Genomic DNA, 13407 nt, shown 5'->3' with positions numbered 1-13407 from the left:
CTGGAAAGAGCCACGACCAGCTGCGATGCCCACGGGCAGCCTGGGGACCAGGGATGAGGCAGCGGACACCAGGTAGGAGCAGACAGGACAAAGCACCCTCCTGCACCAGCTGGGGAGTGACTTTACGAGCAGTTCTTTCCTCCCATCCAAGATCCAAAGAAATTTGCTGCCATCCTCCTCCTATCTCACCGAGTGGTCTTGGGCCACAGCAAATCACGCGGCCCAAGAGAAGCAGCTTTGTAACGCTCTCCCCGAGGCGTGTGTGCATCACCAGGCTCGTTTCGGAGGAGTTTCGGCGTGACCCCGATGCCCCGCACACCCACTCAGAGTTTGTGCCCGTCAGCCGAACCCACCTCGGAGTACACCTTCTTCCCAAGGGATGCGGGGCGAGTCCTCTGAGATGCGCGCTGATACGCGGTGATAAGCAGGGACATCTGGGAATTCACTTCAGAAATGCACTTCTGACCCGAGCTAAAGCACTAACCTCGATGGACCCCTGCTCAGTAAACCCATGATAACTGGTAAGAGTCCCCTTGTGGCCACCAAATTTCAGGCAGGATTAGTTTCTTTTCTGCACTGGCTCTGGTTTGATGATTAATTCTATTTTTAGTCGCTACTTTGTGCAAATCCAAGCAGAGAAAGAGGATGCCTGTGTGCAACTGCAAGCAGAATTTGGTTCCGTGTCAGACTGAGGACGCAGAAAGAGGATTATATCTGCTAGGAGAAGAAATACAGCATATGATACTGAATCCCCTAGGGAGGGTGGCTTCTGAGATAAAGTTCACAGTAATCTCATCTTAATTAAAAGAAAATGAAATTTATGATATCTCATTTCCCCGCCATTTTATTATTTAGGTGTCATTGTCAAAGACTCTGCAGGAATCTAGGAAGAGACAGTCGCTGCCCCAAGGAGTTTCCAGTCTAACTCAGGCAGAAGTAAACACTGAATAGCTCAGCAAAGAAAGTAAAGCCCTCGGCGATGAATAAATACCTTTATGTTTTCACAAAGGTCACTCTCAGCAGAAGTGAGAGAAAGCAGGGAATGGAGAACCCGCCTTTACTGCTGTGGCACAGGAGAGAGCAGAAGAGAAAAGGAAAGAAGTGAATGCAGAGGTGGATGGAGGGTTGGAAAGGGGACTTTTCAGAAAAGAAAAAGGATGGATTTAAAAAACAATGCAGAGGTGTAAGCGACTGCTGTCACCTCTAAGAGCAAAAAGTTTTCTTCCGATATACAGAAAGAAGCAAAGCAAGCACAGGCAACAAGTAGGAGAAGTGACATGTCCTGAATAAAGGCTGGGGATAAATTTAAGAGCATTATTTTGGACACACTTTGTCACGAAGCGCAGATACGGTTTTTCCTTTTTTATTGAAATACAACTATAAAAAACCTTAACAATATTATACAAAATTATATCGAGAAAAATGTCATGCCCTTTGAAAGAGTGAGGATACAGGTGAGGAAATCAATTCAGCTAAATAATTCCGAAGAAGCGCTAGGACAGCTCCCTTTCATTTTAGATATGAACATAGTTACGTGACATAATTTAGCAAGTGATTTAATGGCTCTTGTCATGAATGCTATTCATCTGCTAGATGCAACTCTGGTTTTCTATTCATATTTTTCAAAAGCTCTAACGCAGCTATTTTTTTTTTTCTTTCTTTCACCTACTACATCTTCAGAGTGCAATTATAACTTTTGAGCTAAGCAGCAAAGATCTTTCCCCTTTCCTTAGGAAGCACCTGCCCAGCTTCCCTTGCAGCACCATCTCCTCCTCAAGGCTGAGGACAAGCAGTCTGAACTGATATTGTGACTCCCTTGGAAAGGGAGTATATAGAAAAATGAAGACAACAAATCCTCCTTATTCCTCTCTAAGGAGGACTAGTGGAAAAGGTTGGGCACTACATGGCTTGCTCTAGAGCGTGCCATCTTCCTCTTGCCAACCAGGAGTAAAAGCCCTTAAGAGAAAGCCACAACACTGCTTCTTCCCCCCCCCCCCCCCCCCCCCCCCAGTATTTTCGGAACTGATGCAATCTGCCTTCTAATTATTTAATACGTGTAATCATTATTCTACCTCTTCCTGAACTGTCAGACTGTGTCCAGTAAGTACAGGGTCCTATCACTGCAGAACCTCTCCTTGTGGTACAAAACCCTCTGGAAAATCCACAGCTGATTTAAGTCTTATTTACTGCACAAGAAAACACAATTTGAGTTCATCTTGAAAAAAATGGGAAGCAAACTGTGGCATAAGACCACACCTGCACCCTGAAATTTTCCGTTTTAAGCTTCCTTCCTCTCAAACATAAAAAAATCTAACATTATTTTCAGGAAGCTTCATCAGAAGTTAGTGACCATAGAGTCCATTATATGTTATGGGGGAAAATGACAGTGTGTATGTATTCCCCTGGCTTTTATGATCAGAAAAACAGAAATTCTATCATTATAAAGACACAGGACTAAGCTGAAAGTGGAAGAGCCAAAACAGATTATAAAACAGGAGGCAGGGACGATAGATAAAGTCTGGACAATACTGACACTTTTTTTTTTTTTTTGCCCAGCACAATCTGTTTGGGGAGCTTGGGTAGGGGAAGAAAAAGAAAGATCATCTGGGAGCACGGTAGATGGATTTTAAAACTCTTGTCATTCTTTCATTCTTGGCTCTCTTCAGTCTCCTACTCTTGGCATCCTCCGTTTTTCTTCTTATTGCACAGAAAGGATAGCTTTAAACTAACAAACAAACGCAAGTCTGGAAAACATGCCTGTTCTTTTCTGGGAAGCGCATGGGAGAGCTCAGCTGCTGCTCACTTTGAGCAAAACTGACACCCCCTCATTCGGTTGTTACCAGACAGTTCAGTGGCCAGAGAAGAAGAGCTCTCTTACTCCGTAAGTTAATATTAGGCAGTGAAACTGTGTATGCCATTAAAGTTCAAAGAAACTGATTAATCCTTTGATGTGTTGCCAGATTATTAGAATAATGACTCTATTTTTTTCAAATGTATTGGTCTGTCTTCTCGATTCTTTCTTTTTTAACCCCATGCTTTAACAAGTGGTGAACCTCAGGAGGAAAGGGATTATTTTTATTCAAAGGAGAGCAGGGTGCTGTTTCTGGAGCACTTCTTTTATATATAATGTACAGGATATTACCCCCCTAACAGAGACAAAAAAATTCTCTTTATTTCCCCCCCCGGTGCTCTCCTTCTTTAGACTTGGAAAGTAAACATTTAAAAATGCATGCTGTTAGTGGGCTGCGTAGCACTACACTGCTCTGTCAAAGTGAATATTGTGATAAATTATGTCAGTCCGTTCATACTTACAATCATCTTCCACTTCCTCATACCAAAGCATGTGAGCAGACATGAAATCTCTCCACAAAAAAGAGGAAAAAGAAAACAACAGCAAAATACTTCTTGGCAAAGTATATTCCAACTTTGCTGCTCCAGTAGCTTTTGCTGAATTAGGCTCGTCCCTGCATTACGACAGATGTGTCCCCGCACAGAGCTCTGCGGAGGAGAGCGCGGAACGCTCCCCGGTGGGACGCAGCTCCGGGCTGGCTGCCGGCAGGGTCCGCGTCCCGGGCAGGGAGAGGCAGGGATCCTCACTTCCACCCAGCCGGCATGGTAACTAATGCCAGTGCTCTTTGGAGGCCCCTAAATGTTTCAAATTCCAGGACCTGCGCAGAAGCAATGCTCCGTGCTTCCCTCAAAACAAAGTTGATTTCCCATAATAGGACAGCCCATGCGCTCGACATATAAGGCTCTGCTTCCAGGGTGGCATGTGCAATGGATTTAAATTATGTGTTACGGCTTCCCCAGGAACATTTAGGGCTACAGAGCGGGGTGAGGACGTTTACTGCTCCCTTCGTGCAGTTCCCCCGGGAGCCCTTTGAAATAGATTTGCCCCCTCGCCAGCAAACGACCCCCAGCCCATATCCAGACAGGATCCTCCCTTTTTGGGAGAGGAGCGCTAACCTTCCTGTATTCGGCCATTCTCTCCCAGATGAGACTTTGGGGATTGCAACCTCTTTCCCAAGCAGGGGAAAAAATAAACAAACCCCAAAATAGTGCTGTCGCCAAACGAAGTGTGTAAATACTGACAGAGGTTGTGATAAGTCAGGAGCTGCTTTAAAAAAAAAAAAAAAAAAAAAAAAGCTATTGACTTACAATTGACCTTTCCACTCCCAACAAAACCATGCGGTACTGCTGCTATACACAGCCCAGAACCACCCCGCAGAAGAAGCAGAGGCAGGACTGTACGGAAGCTGTCCGCCACTGCCTCTTCCTAACGGCAGGAACATCCCTTCACTCCCAAATCCCAAAAGCTGCTGGTCCCAAACAGGTGGGACCTGGGCTCACACTCTCCCCCTGCGTTCAATCCCAGGTCTCCTTTGTTTATACGGGAAGGAAAAGCAGGCATCCGCACAATACTTGAGAATGGGACTGTGGCGTCCTCCACCCAAACCCAGATTTTTATAAGGCTGCTTTCTACAGTACATACTTCATACAGTATGTTTAGCCTTCAGAGATAGGCCATAAAGAATCGTGTTATTAATTCATGGCTTCATTTGAAAAGTCATTTGAAAAAACACTCTTAAGCTGTTAATTACTTTATATTTTGAAAGCTACCCCTAAAAAACCGAAAAATGATATTTTTCAGTTTTAAAAGTTAGTGTCTAGTCATGGTGACTACAAGTTATAAGAAAATTCCTGGATTATACAGTAAAATAAACACAAAAATGAAGTGCATAATATACCCTTACAGCCACTGGCATTTTCTACAACGATAGTCAAATTAATACGCTGGAGAACCTGGATGTACAGCACACGCCAAAAGACTCCTAAGGATTAATTTGCAGCCCACAGGAACTGCAAGTCATGAACTGATGTAGAAAATAATCTGAAGCAGAGCAGAGCATGCTGTGACAGCAGCAGCATTTTGATTATTTGAGGGAAAAGGAGACCGAACAAACTCAGGAAAGGAACTGCTTATTGTGCAAAAGTTCTGTTTTAAAATAACTGAGGTCACCCTTGACAGCACGTGCTGTCAGTAACTGAGGCCCATTAATGTACTTATGGACTACAGGTGAAAGTTGTCTTGAAGGTAGGTGTCTAATGCCAGAACTGTGATCCTCCTGGCTCCTATTCATTTCAAGGTGACAAACTTTTTCTTCAAAACTTTCCAGGTGCCTAAATCTCTGTTTCTGAATATGACTAGAGGGCTTTCATCTCGACAGAGCTCTGCTTTCCACCTAGCTCCAGTCATAACCCACAAAATTCATGTGGATTATTCATCTTCTCTGACGCTGTCTTTGAGACCATCAGAGAATACTCAGATCAGGCTCTGCAAGAAATGCAGTGCTACTCAATACTTTCTTCTAAAACATGGCTCAAAGAAGTGTCTAGTGGTAATATTTACAATAGCTTACAAATTAAACAATCCTCCAGATGCAGGAAATCCAGATTTGCTTCCCCTCTTCTTGCTGGGGGAGTTCAAAACTTCTGTGTCTCAAGAGAGCCCCCGCTCCATTCACAGCAGTGCAGAAACCTTCAGCCTAGAAACATTTTCCCTTCCTCCTATTGACAATCCTCCAGTCAATGAGAAAAGAGTCAAGGTTTTTTGGGCCATAGAGAGAAATAACAAGAGTATTCAAATCTACTGGGTTTTTTGGTTGGTTTGGGATTCGTAGGGGGTTGGTTTGTTTGTTTTTAGGTTTGGGGGGGATGTAAAGAAAATTGAGAGGCTCTTAAAAATTAAATACTATTTTCAGCAGCTATGAATGCTGTAATTGGTTAACACTGAGAAACATCAACTCTGCTGAAAAGAGGTTTTATATGCATCTGTCAGTCCCTACTGGCCAGCATGGTGTACACTTATATTGCATGTATAACCTGGAACAGGTTTATCATTTTAACACGCCAGGTTTGCTTGCTTATAGCTTTTTTTTTGTCTGAACCAGCACTAAAAGCTCTGGCTCTCTTCAACAACAGAGAGCAAGTCACAGCCTCACTGTAGATCTATGTGAAGTAATCAAGGTACACTCAATAAATGCTGGTAGTCAGAGGCCACCTGCCTCACTCTTCCTTCTAGATGCTGCAAGCAGTAGGCTCCGACCTGCAGCAACACTGCTCGGTGCTCTGAGACTACAGGGCTTGTGCTACAAAAGGGGAAAGGAGCAAGTTTCAAAGGCACAGATAAGTTGGAAAATGTAGAAAAATTGGAATGATAAAAATGTATATTTTTTTTTAAAATGATTGCTGGCAGCTCTCATTTAATGTTGCCTTCCTCGTTCACAATCAGTAATGGGTGATATGAAAGAAAATTGTCTTCTTCACAGTAATGGTTAGGGTGATTTTCAGCCACCCATTAACAAACACTTTATACAGAAGCTGTTTATTTTCCAGCTTGAGAAGTCCTTTCAAAACCCAAATACTGATAAAGTTGAAAATATCTCCTTTCTAATGGCATGAGCGTGACAGTAATGCAGAGCTGGAGAAAATGCCGAAGAGGCCAGTAGCAATCTGAAAACAAGGCCCAACAATAAACTGCCTGTTCAGGGACCATTTTGGGTTCAGCATACGTCAGCATGACCTTAGAAAACAAATGGATTTCAACGTCCAAATTTGGCAGCCAATTTTATTGTCTCAGCAAGCTAAACCAGAGGGAGGTTAGGGCTTGAAGATAATGGTCAAACCTGAGACTGGACATGGGAGCCAAGTTCTCAGGTCTCTAACTCTTCCTCTCCTGTACCATATTAAAGGGCTACATTGAAATTCAGTTCTCTGTCAGGGGAAAGAAAAAAAAAAAAAGACGACACGATTGGAAAATTATGGTTTTGACATAGAAAAGAAATATTACAGTAGCCCAAATAATTTATATGGGAGGAGAGGTCCCCAATTCAACATAAATAAATCAAATGAGAACTTCATGTTAACAACCTCCACAGAGTAACAAATCTTCCATCTCACTGTAATTTACTATGATACAAGCACCAAACAAACCCCCAACAAAAGAAAGCACACTATATTGCCATTTATATCATCTAACACAGACAGCATCTCCTTTCCTGTTAACAGATAAAACAAGAGAATAACAAATAGGTAGCATGCCGCGCAGAACTGATTCACAAACCTCTTATGACTTTTTAAACATCCCAGTGGCACATGTTGTTTGCCAATACAACTCAACATCAGGCAGAGCGCTTACAGCATAAACCTAAGACAAATGATATTTCGATTATAATTTCAGAAAACATTTCAACCTTTATTCCACCCTGTTTTTAACTCCCTGCCAAATGCTGACCTAAAAAAAAATAAAGGCAATCCAAGCCTGTCACTCAGTTCAGCCATTAGGCTCATAACAAGATGTCTCTCTGCTCTTGCCAGTATTTGCAAATCTATCACATCTATCTGTGTGGGAAGAAGTGCTGAGCTCTAGGGACTGTGTGACTGATGTGAAGGGAGAACTAGGGTGGGAATCTTTTAAGCACTAAAGCGCAGTGTGGGGTTTTGCCCTGGTGGTATATTGGCTTGGAGTCTTTTTATTATTCACTTCCTGTTATGGGAAAAAAAACCACAACCAAACCACTCGCATGTCAGCAACAGAGAAAAAACAAATCTTCGACAGCTTTATCACAACAGAAGTAAACAGATAGCTTCTGATTTTCTTGTGAAATCAGCAAGCAAAAGAAAAAAAAGAAAAAGAAAAAAGAAAATCTTTCCAATGTGAGCCACTAAAGAACTTTCATTTCTTAGCCTATTTTTACTTCAAAAAGGAATACATTGTAGAGGTTTTTAGTGCAGGTTGCAAGGGTTGTTTTTTTTCTCTGTCTGCTTATTTGATCTGCAGACCAGAAAGTAAAAGACAAAAAAAAAATAAAAATCACTTGCGCTAAATTCTGAAGGAAGTAGTAGGTTTTGGCTTCCAGAGTGGAAGATATAAATACAAGTTTACAGTCAGAAAATTAGTCAATATAATGATTAAGGCAAAGCCCTCTCATATGCAAGGGGCTGTTAAAAAACCATCCAGTTTCCATTCAATGCATTTCTATATCATGAAACACTTCTGTTTGAAAATATGCTCTAGCATACGAACCGGGATATTAGTTCACTACTGTGTTTGTGCTCTCCCCAAGCAAGCTATCACCTCCTTCGTGCCATAGTCGCTGTGGAATAGGGGTTACTCTTTTTTGGACAGCATCTAGCACAAAGTAGGGCTGGGCTCACTTCTTACTAGTTCAACATAACAAGTAACACTAAGAAAACAGGCAGTAATCACTATCCCTTTTGGAAAGCTTCAGCTGAAGAACAACCAGTCCTTTTTACCTAGAGGAACCCCCACTGGGGCGAGGTCCCAAGCAGATTTAGCAGGGCAGTATTTGCTGCCTCCATTTCCCATATGCGTCATGTTCGTGCTCTGCAGATCTTTATTCTCAAGCCCTGTCAATTCTCCAACTTTCAGAAACTTTCCCCTCACCAGAAATGAAATCAAGCTTAACTGGAGTCAGTTGGACCAGACTACTCAGAAGATATACTGAGCCATCAAAAGGAAAGTATAAGAAAGGATAGCAAATTATATAAGAACTAATATTAAGAGTACAAAGAAGAGAAGAGGAAGAAGATTTTAATTACTGATATATACATGGTAGGAGTCCAAGTAATAAAGAGGAATTAGAATTACTCATTTATGCCTTTAAAATATCTGGTCTTAATCTCTCCAGAGAGGCTCAGATGGCCAGAAGGGAGAACATCTTATTAACTAATATTCTTTTCTCTAGATTTAGGCGTGTAACTCAGTCCAATCACCGTACGCATCCCACGTAACCTACAGAGAGGATCCTCCTCCGGAGAGTGTCTGAGTATCTAAATTAGGCTCCTGCCCCAAACTGCCCTCGGGACTTGGGGGAGGAGGTGCCTGGCTCTGGCTTTCTCTTTTGTTGGCCCACCCTTGGTTGTGTGTCCAGACCATGAAAGGCTGAGATCAGCCTGTCCCTCTTCTCCCCATCTTCTCAACGTCCACAGGAAGAAAATCTGCGCACACGGACCAGAAGTGAGACACAGCACATCACATGAGGTCCCCCAGTTCAACAGAAAGCCCGTTGGTGCCGTTATGTTCTCAGGGTGGGTCCAAAACACACGTGAAATTTACCCCAGTTCTGAAAGCCATTGCAACTCACCCAAGGGAAGTCTGTATTCAACGTCATCAACATTACTGAGGAACCGATCCCTGACTCCACAATGAATGGTTGCTTAAAGGCAACTAATAATGATAACTTGATTACCTGCATCACATGTAAATAGTAAAATACTAACCAATTTTTACGCACACACGCTCATTTGCATGCATGTATGTCACTGAGAGACCAAGTGCACGCACAAGCAAGTGCTGGCAATGGTAACGTACGCGTGTGCATATTTATACAACTTTTAAGAGGACCCAGTTTCACAAAGTTGAAAACAATTATAAACCCGCATCAGTAAGGAGAAAGTAGTTAAACAGAGAAACGTGAAAGATAATTGGGAGATGCTTGAAAACACTGTTTAGGTGCCTACGTGTCATTACTAAGAAAAGAAGTTCCTCTGGTTAAAAACAAACAACTGCAAACAAAAACAAATTTAGTGTAGAAGAGAAGCAGGTATTTAAAAAACAAAGCAAATACAATAAGTAAGGAGCTGAGGAAAAATGCCAAGCTGATTGCAAAGAATATCAATAAGGAACTAAGAGGTAATTGTGAATCAGAATCAACAATCCATACGTACGAGACAGAGAATTCACCTAGGTCTGCAGGCCAGCTGTATCATCTCTGCCAAAGACAACTCAAGGTCATTTTGCATAGCAAATGTGTTAGCTGATAACATAAACACAGATTTCTTTAGGGAAACACAACTCAAGCGCCAGCCGCCTATGCATCCCAGTCACCCCATCATGTGCTCCCTTAGCTTTACTCTGCTCCAGTCAACGTTTCAGCTGTGTCCAGTTTTGACACAAGACATTATGAAAGCCGCAGATAAACTGGAGAGCACTTAGCATCACAAATATCCAAACAGGCAGTTTTCTTTGTAAAGAAAGACTGAGGGAACGTCACGTGTTTAGTCTGGAAAGGCAAAGGAGTAAATATCTGCTGCCTTTCAGCATCTAAAGAGGACAACGCTCTATTATTTTTCATGTATGCCGAGGAGAGGGACATCCTTTGGGAAAGTCAACTTAGATTTGATATTAGGAGAAAATTGTGAGAGTATCGAGTTAATTACATATATGAAAACATATACGCACAGAGGTCATCAAACCCTTGTAACTGGAAGCTTGTAAGGAAAAGTTTAACAAATTCTTTCAAGGGTAACAAAGTGTATTTGATCTATCTCAACCCTTGCAGTAGAAGAAATCTAATGCCTTTCACCTCTGTATTTCTGTAACTCTCTGAAACAAGAATTACAAACTAGTTAATACGACCTGTCACATACAGTTCAGGTTTGTATTCATCTCATAAACAAAATTAATTGTGCTGTGAAAGGAGAACAGCCCAATGCATACAGGAGTACACCGACAATCTGGAGACCTAAATTCTATTAGCAGTTCTGCCAGTCACTCAGCATTCAACTTCTGGTTTTTTTCTTTCCCATGTAGAAAACGAACAATTACAAGCTAAACAAGTGCTAAACACTAGCATGATCAATTATTGTTTAAGATATGTGACAAACTGCTTGAAGTATAGGGCTATTAAGGGTCTGTGTTTTAATTACATTGATTTCACCTTAAGTCCCCCTGGATGACAATTGCTCAAAGCCTTAGTTACAGTGGCAAAAGACTGTCACATTAAATCTGCGAAGACCGGGTTATTATGACAGCAAATTATGATGACAAAATTCTGTTAGTTCAAGTCTAATGAGACATTATTGCACACACTAGGATGAATGTTAAATTATTTCTGTGCGGTTCTATATGCAGGTTAGTACATCAAGATGATGGCAAAATGAGGTTAATGCAAGTCTGCAGAGCTGACATTACAAATGTCAAGATGATTGCAAAATGATGCTGCTGCTGCCAGTGAACTATGATTAAAAAATAGGACACTAAACACAAAAATGTGTTAAGTGAATGTAAAAATAAACCCACAGAAAATAAAACCAAAGAAAATTTTACTTAAAGCAAAAGACATACTGGATACCGCTAGTGCTGCAAACCAATTCCTTGCCAAACTGGCCAATGCTGATCAGGAGGGCACAAAGCCAGGATGAGACTGCCTTACAAGTAACTGCCTATAAATTCTTACTAATAGGATCACTAAGAGATTTTTTCCACTGAAAAGAGGTAATTGACTCTGTAGAAATATAAATAATTTTTGAAAAAGGGCTCAAGATTATTGTCCTGTGACAGAACCTGGTTCGATCGGGAAATTCCTTCCTAAATTTAATCATATTGACGTTTTTCTCTCTCGTACTCTGGCAGGGTTAGAAGCACATGTCTAAAACCCAAATTATCCATTAGGCCCAAAAGAAATTAGTCCAGTCTCAGGTAAATTCAAATACATAGGATCCACAGCATTAAAAGATTGAGGAGATTACACATTTAATATGCAGAGTGCTCATAATATTTTAATGTGATTAGATCAGTAACACCAAAGATCTGCTAGTGTATTTCCTTAGTGCAATGTTTAATTAGTAATTCTAACATATCAGAAAAAAACCCTAATTCAAAACCTGAAAAAAAGTAGTCTCTTTTTTCTGCATTTTAAGTCCTTCCTCCTTCCTATCATCTTTCTCTCTCCTGCTAAAGAGGTGCACTTCATTTCCAGTTTGGCAAGAGCCAGTACTCTGTGTCCTTTCAAAGGACTGGCGTATCTATCTACCTGTCTGTCTGTCTATCTATCTTTCTGTAATGTTTTCCATTAAGTAGAGGAGGCACTCTATCTTCTTAGCACCCAAAATATATGATAGTCAATTCCTGATGAATTACACTAGTGAACTAAAGTACTTTGGTTAAATAACAGGCTTTGTCAAGTAGTTTAGGTAGTGCCTGACCTTTAAGTGGAAAGCATGCGTAATATTGTCCCATCTAGTAGAGAAGAAAATGAAAAATTTACTTTTCTTGCAAATTTATTAGTTTTTATTGGGCATGTTACCCATCCTACTCAGCAAAACAACAGAACGGTAAACTCTTACTAAAAAAAATAAATCTTAAAAAGAAAACTTATTTCAGAGATAAATCCGGAGTGGCTTGCGCATTTTTCACGCTTTTCAAAATAGCTCCATGGCTAATAAATTAGTAGTCAGAGTACAAGAAAGGAGTTCAAAACGATGGGTTCAGGACTCCAAGTCACTTACATTACAGACTGAAATTTGTACGAGTCATTATCACTGCATAAATTACATTAATATTCATGTAGCTTTTCTGGAGACACACATACATAGAACTCGAAGGCGTGCACTTTTTAGAAGACTGGGAAACCAGTACAGCCAGCTACTCACTAATTTCTCTAGTTGCAGTGAACCTGTGCCAACAGAAGTTACCTGTGAATCTGAACTGAACATAGGAAAGAAAACACAGACTGAAAGTTATAAGGGAATACCTCACACTGCCTGCTGATTTTAATCTTACTAAATATATTCCGGTGAAGATATACATTCTGATGGCAATGAGATAAGATGTGTGAAATGCACTGAATTCAGTGTTGTTCTGTAAGACAGAAAAAGAACAGATGATGGGAAAATTTACTAAACAATTATTGTTTTTAATCATTGATGATAAGCAACACCAATCAAATAGCACCTAATTATAATAATGACATGGAGGAGGTCCAGCTAGGAGTTTTAAAACATAAAAAGTCTATTCTCTAAGGAATTCTTTCAAATCTTAATTGTTTTAAAATATTTAATTTCATCAGTGCACCTTAAATTGCAGGTTGGTTGGGGTTTTTTTTTGAGCATGTTAGTTGCTTATGCAATATGTATACAAATGCTTATGTGATTAGACCTGAGGGTTGACAAAAGTCCAAAGGGATTGTGTGCTGTGTGTAAACAACTGCTTCCTCGAAAACATTTCATGTAAGTTTAAAAACATAATTTAGATCAGAACTGGGGCAGCTTTATTATTAATACGGAAAACAAATTTTTGGCAGTCTTTTCTGTTATAGATCCTCTTACATACAGCCCGAGTGCCTACTTTCATATGAGCAAAATGCACCTCAAACTGTTTTTGCGCAGTAAATCGTGGATTATGCATGTTACATAAGTAAAACTAGTTGATATATTAACATTGGAGAAAGTGGGCTAAATTTAAAATTCTCTAAAATTAATCAGTCCATGGAAGATAGAGCAACATGTCCCATATGGAGGACAATAGCGGCACAGGGATTTGAAGAGCAAAGCATTGGTTACAAGCTCTGTAGACTTTTTTATGAGAGCTGCAGATGACTGAAC

General features: G+C 40.7%; 1 protein-coding gene across 14 annotated transcripts in view; it reads right to left on the bottom strand.

The window, feature by feature from the left end:
• The window catches only part of DMD (dystrophin), a 1198278-nt gene that overhangs the window by 1124188 nt on the left and 60683 nt on the right, over positions 1-13407 (bottom strand). For 2 of the 14 annotated variants that reach the window (XM_030020809.2, XM_030020818.2), the window contains exon 1: positions 3313-3601. The exons of the other annotated variants lie outside the window; for them this stretch is intronic. In XM_030020809.2, the coding sequence (XP_029876669.1) occupies positions 3313-3355 (43 nt within the window). In that variant the 5' untranslated portion in view covers positions 3356-3601. Of the gene's footprint in view, positions 1-3312; positions 3602-13407 lie in introns of those variants that run through there. 14 annotated transcript variants of the gene reach the window in all.

Source organism: Aquila chrysaetos, chromosome 7 (assembly GCF_900496995.4).
Source record: "Aquila chrysaetos chrysaetos chromosome 7, bAquChr1.4, whole genome shotgun sequence".
NCBI lineage: Eukaryota > Metazoa > Chordata > Aves > Accipitriformes > Accipitridae > Aquila > Aquila chrysaetos.
The sequence above is the reverse complement of the archived record's forward strand: the minus strand, read 5'-3'. Positions and strand labels throughout refer to the sequence as shown.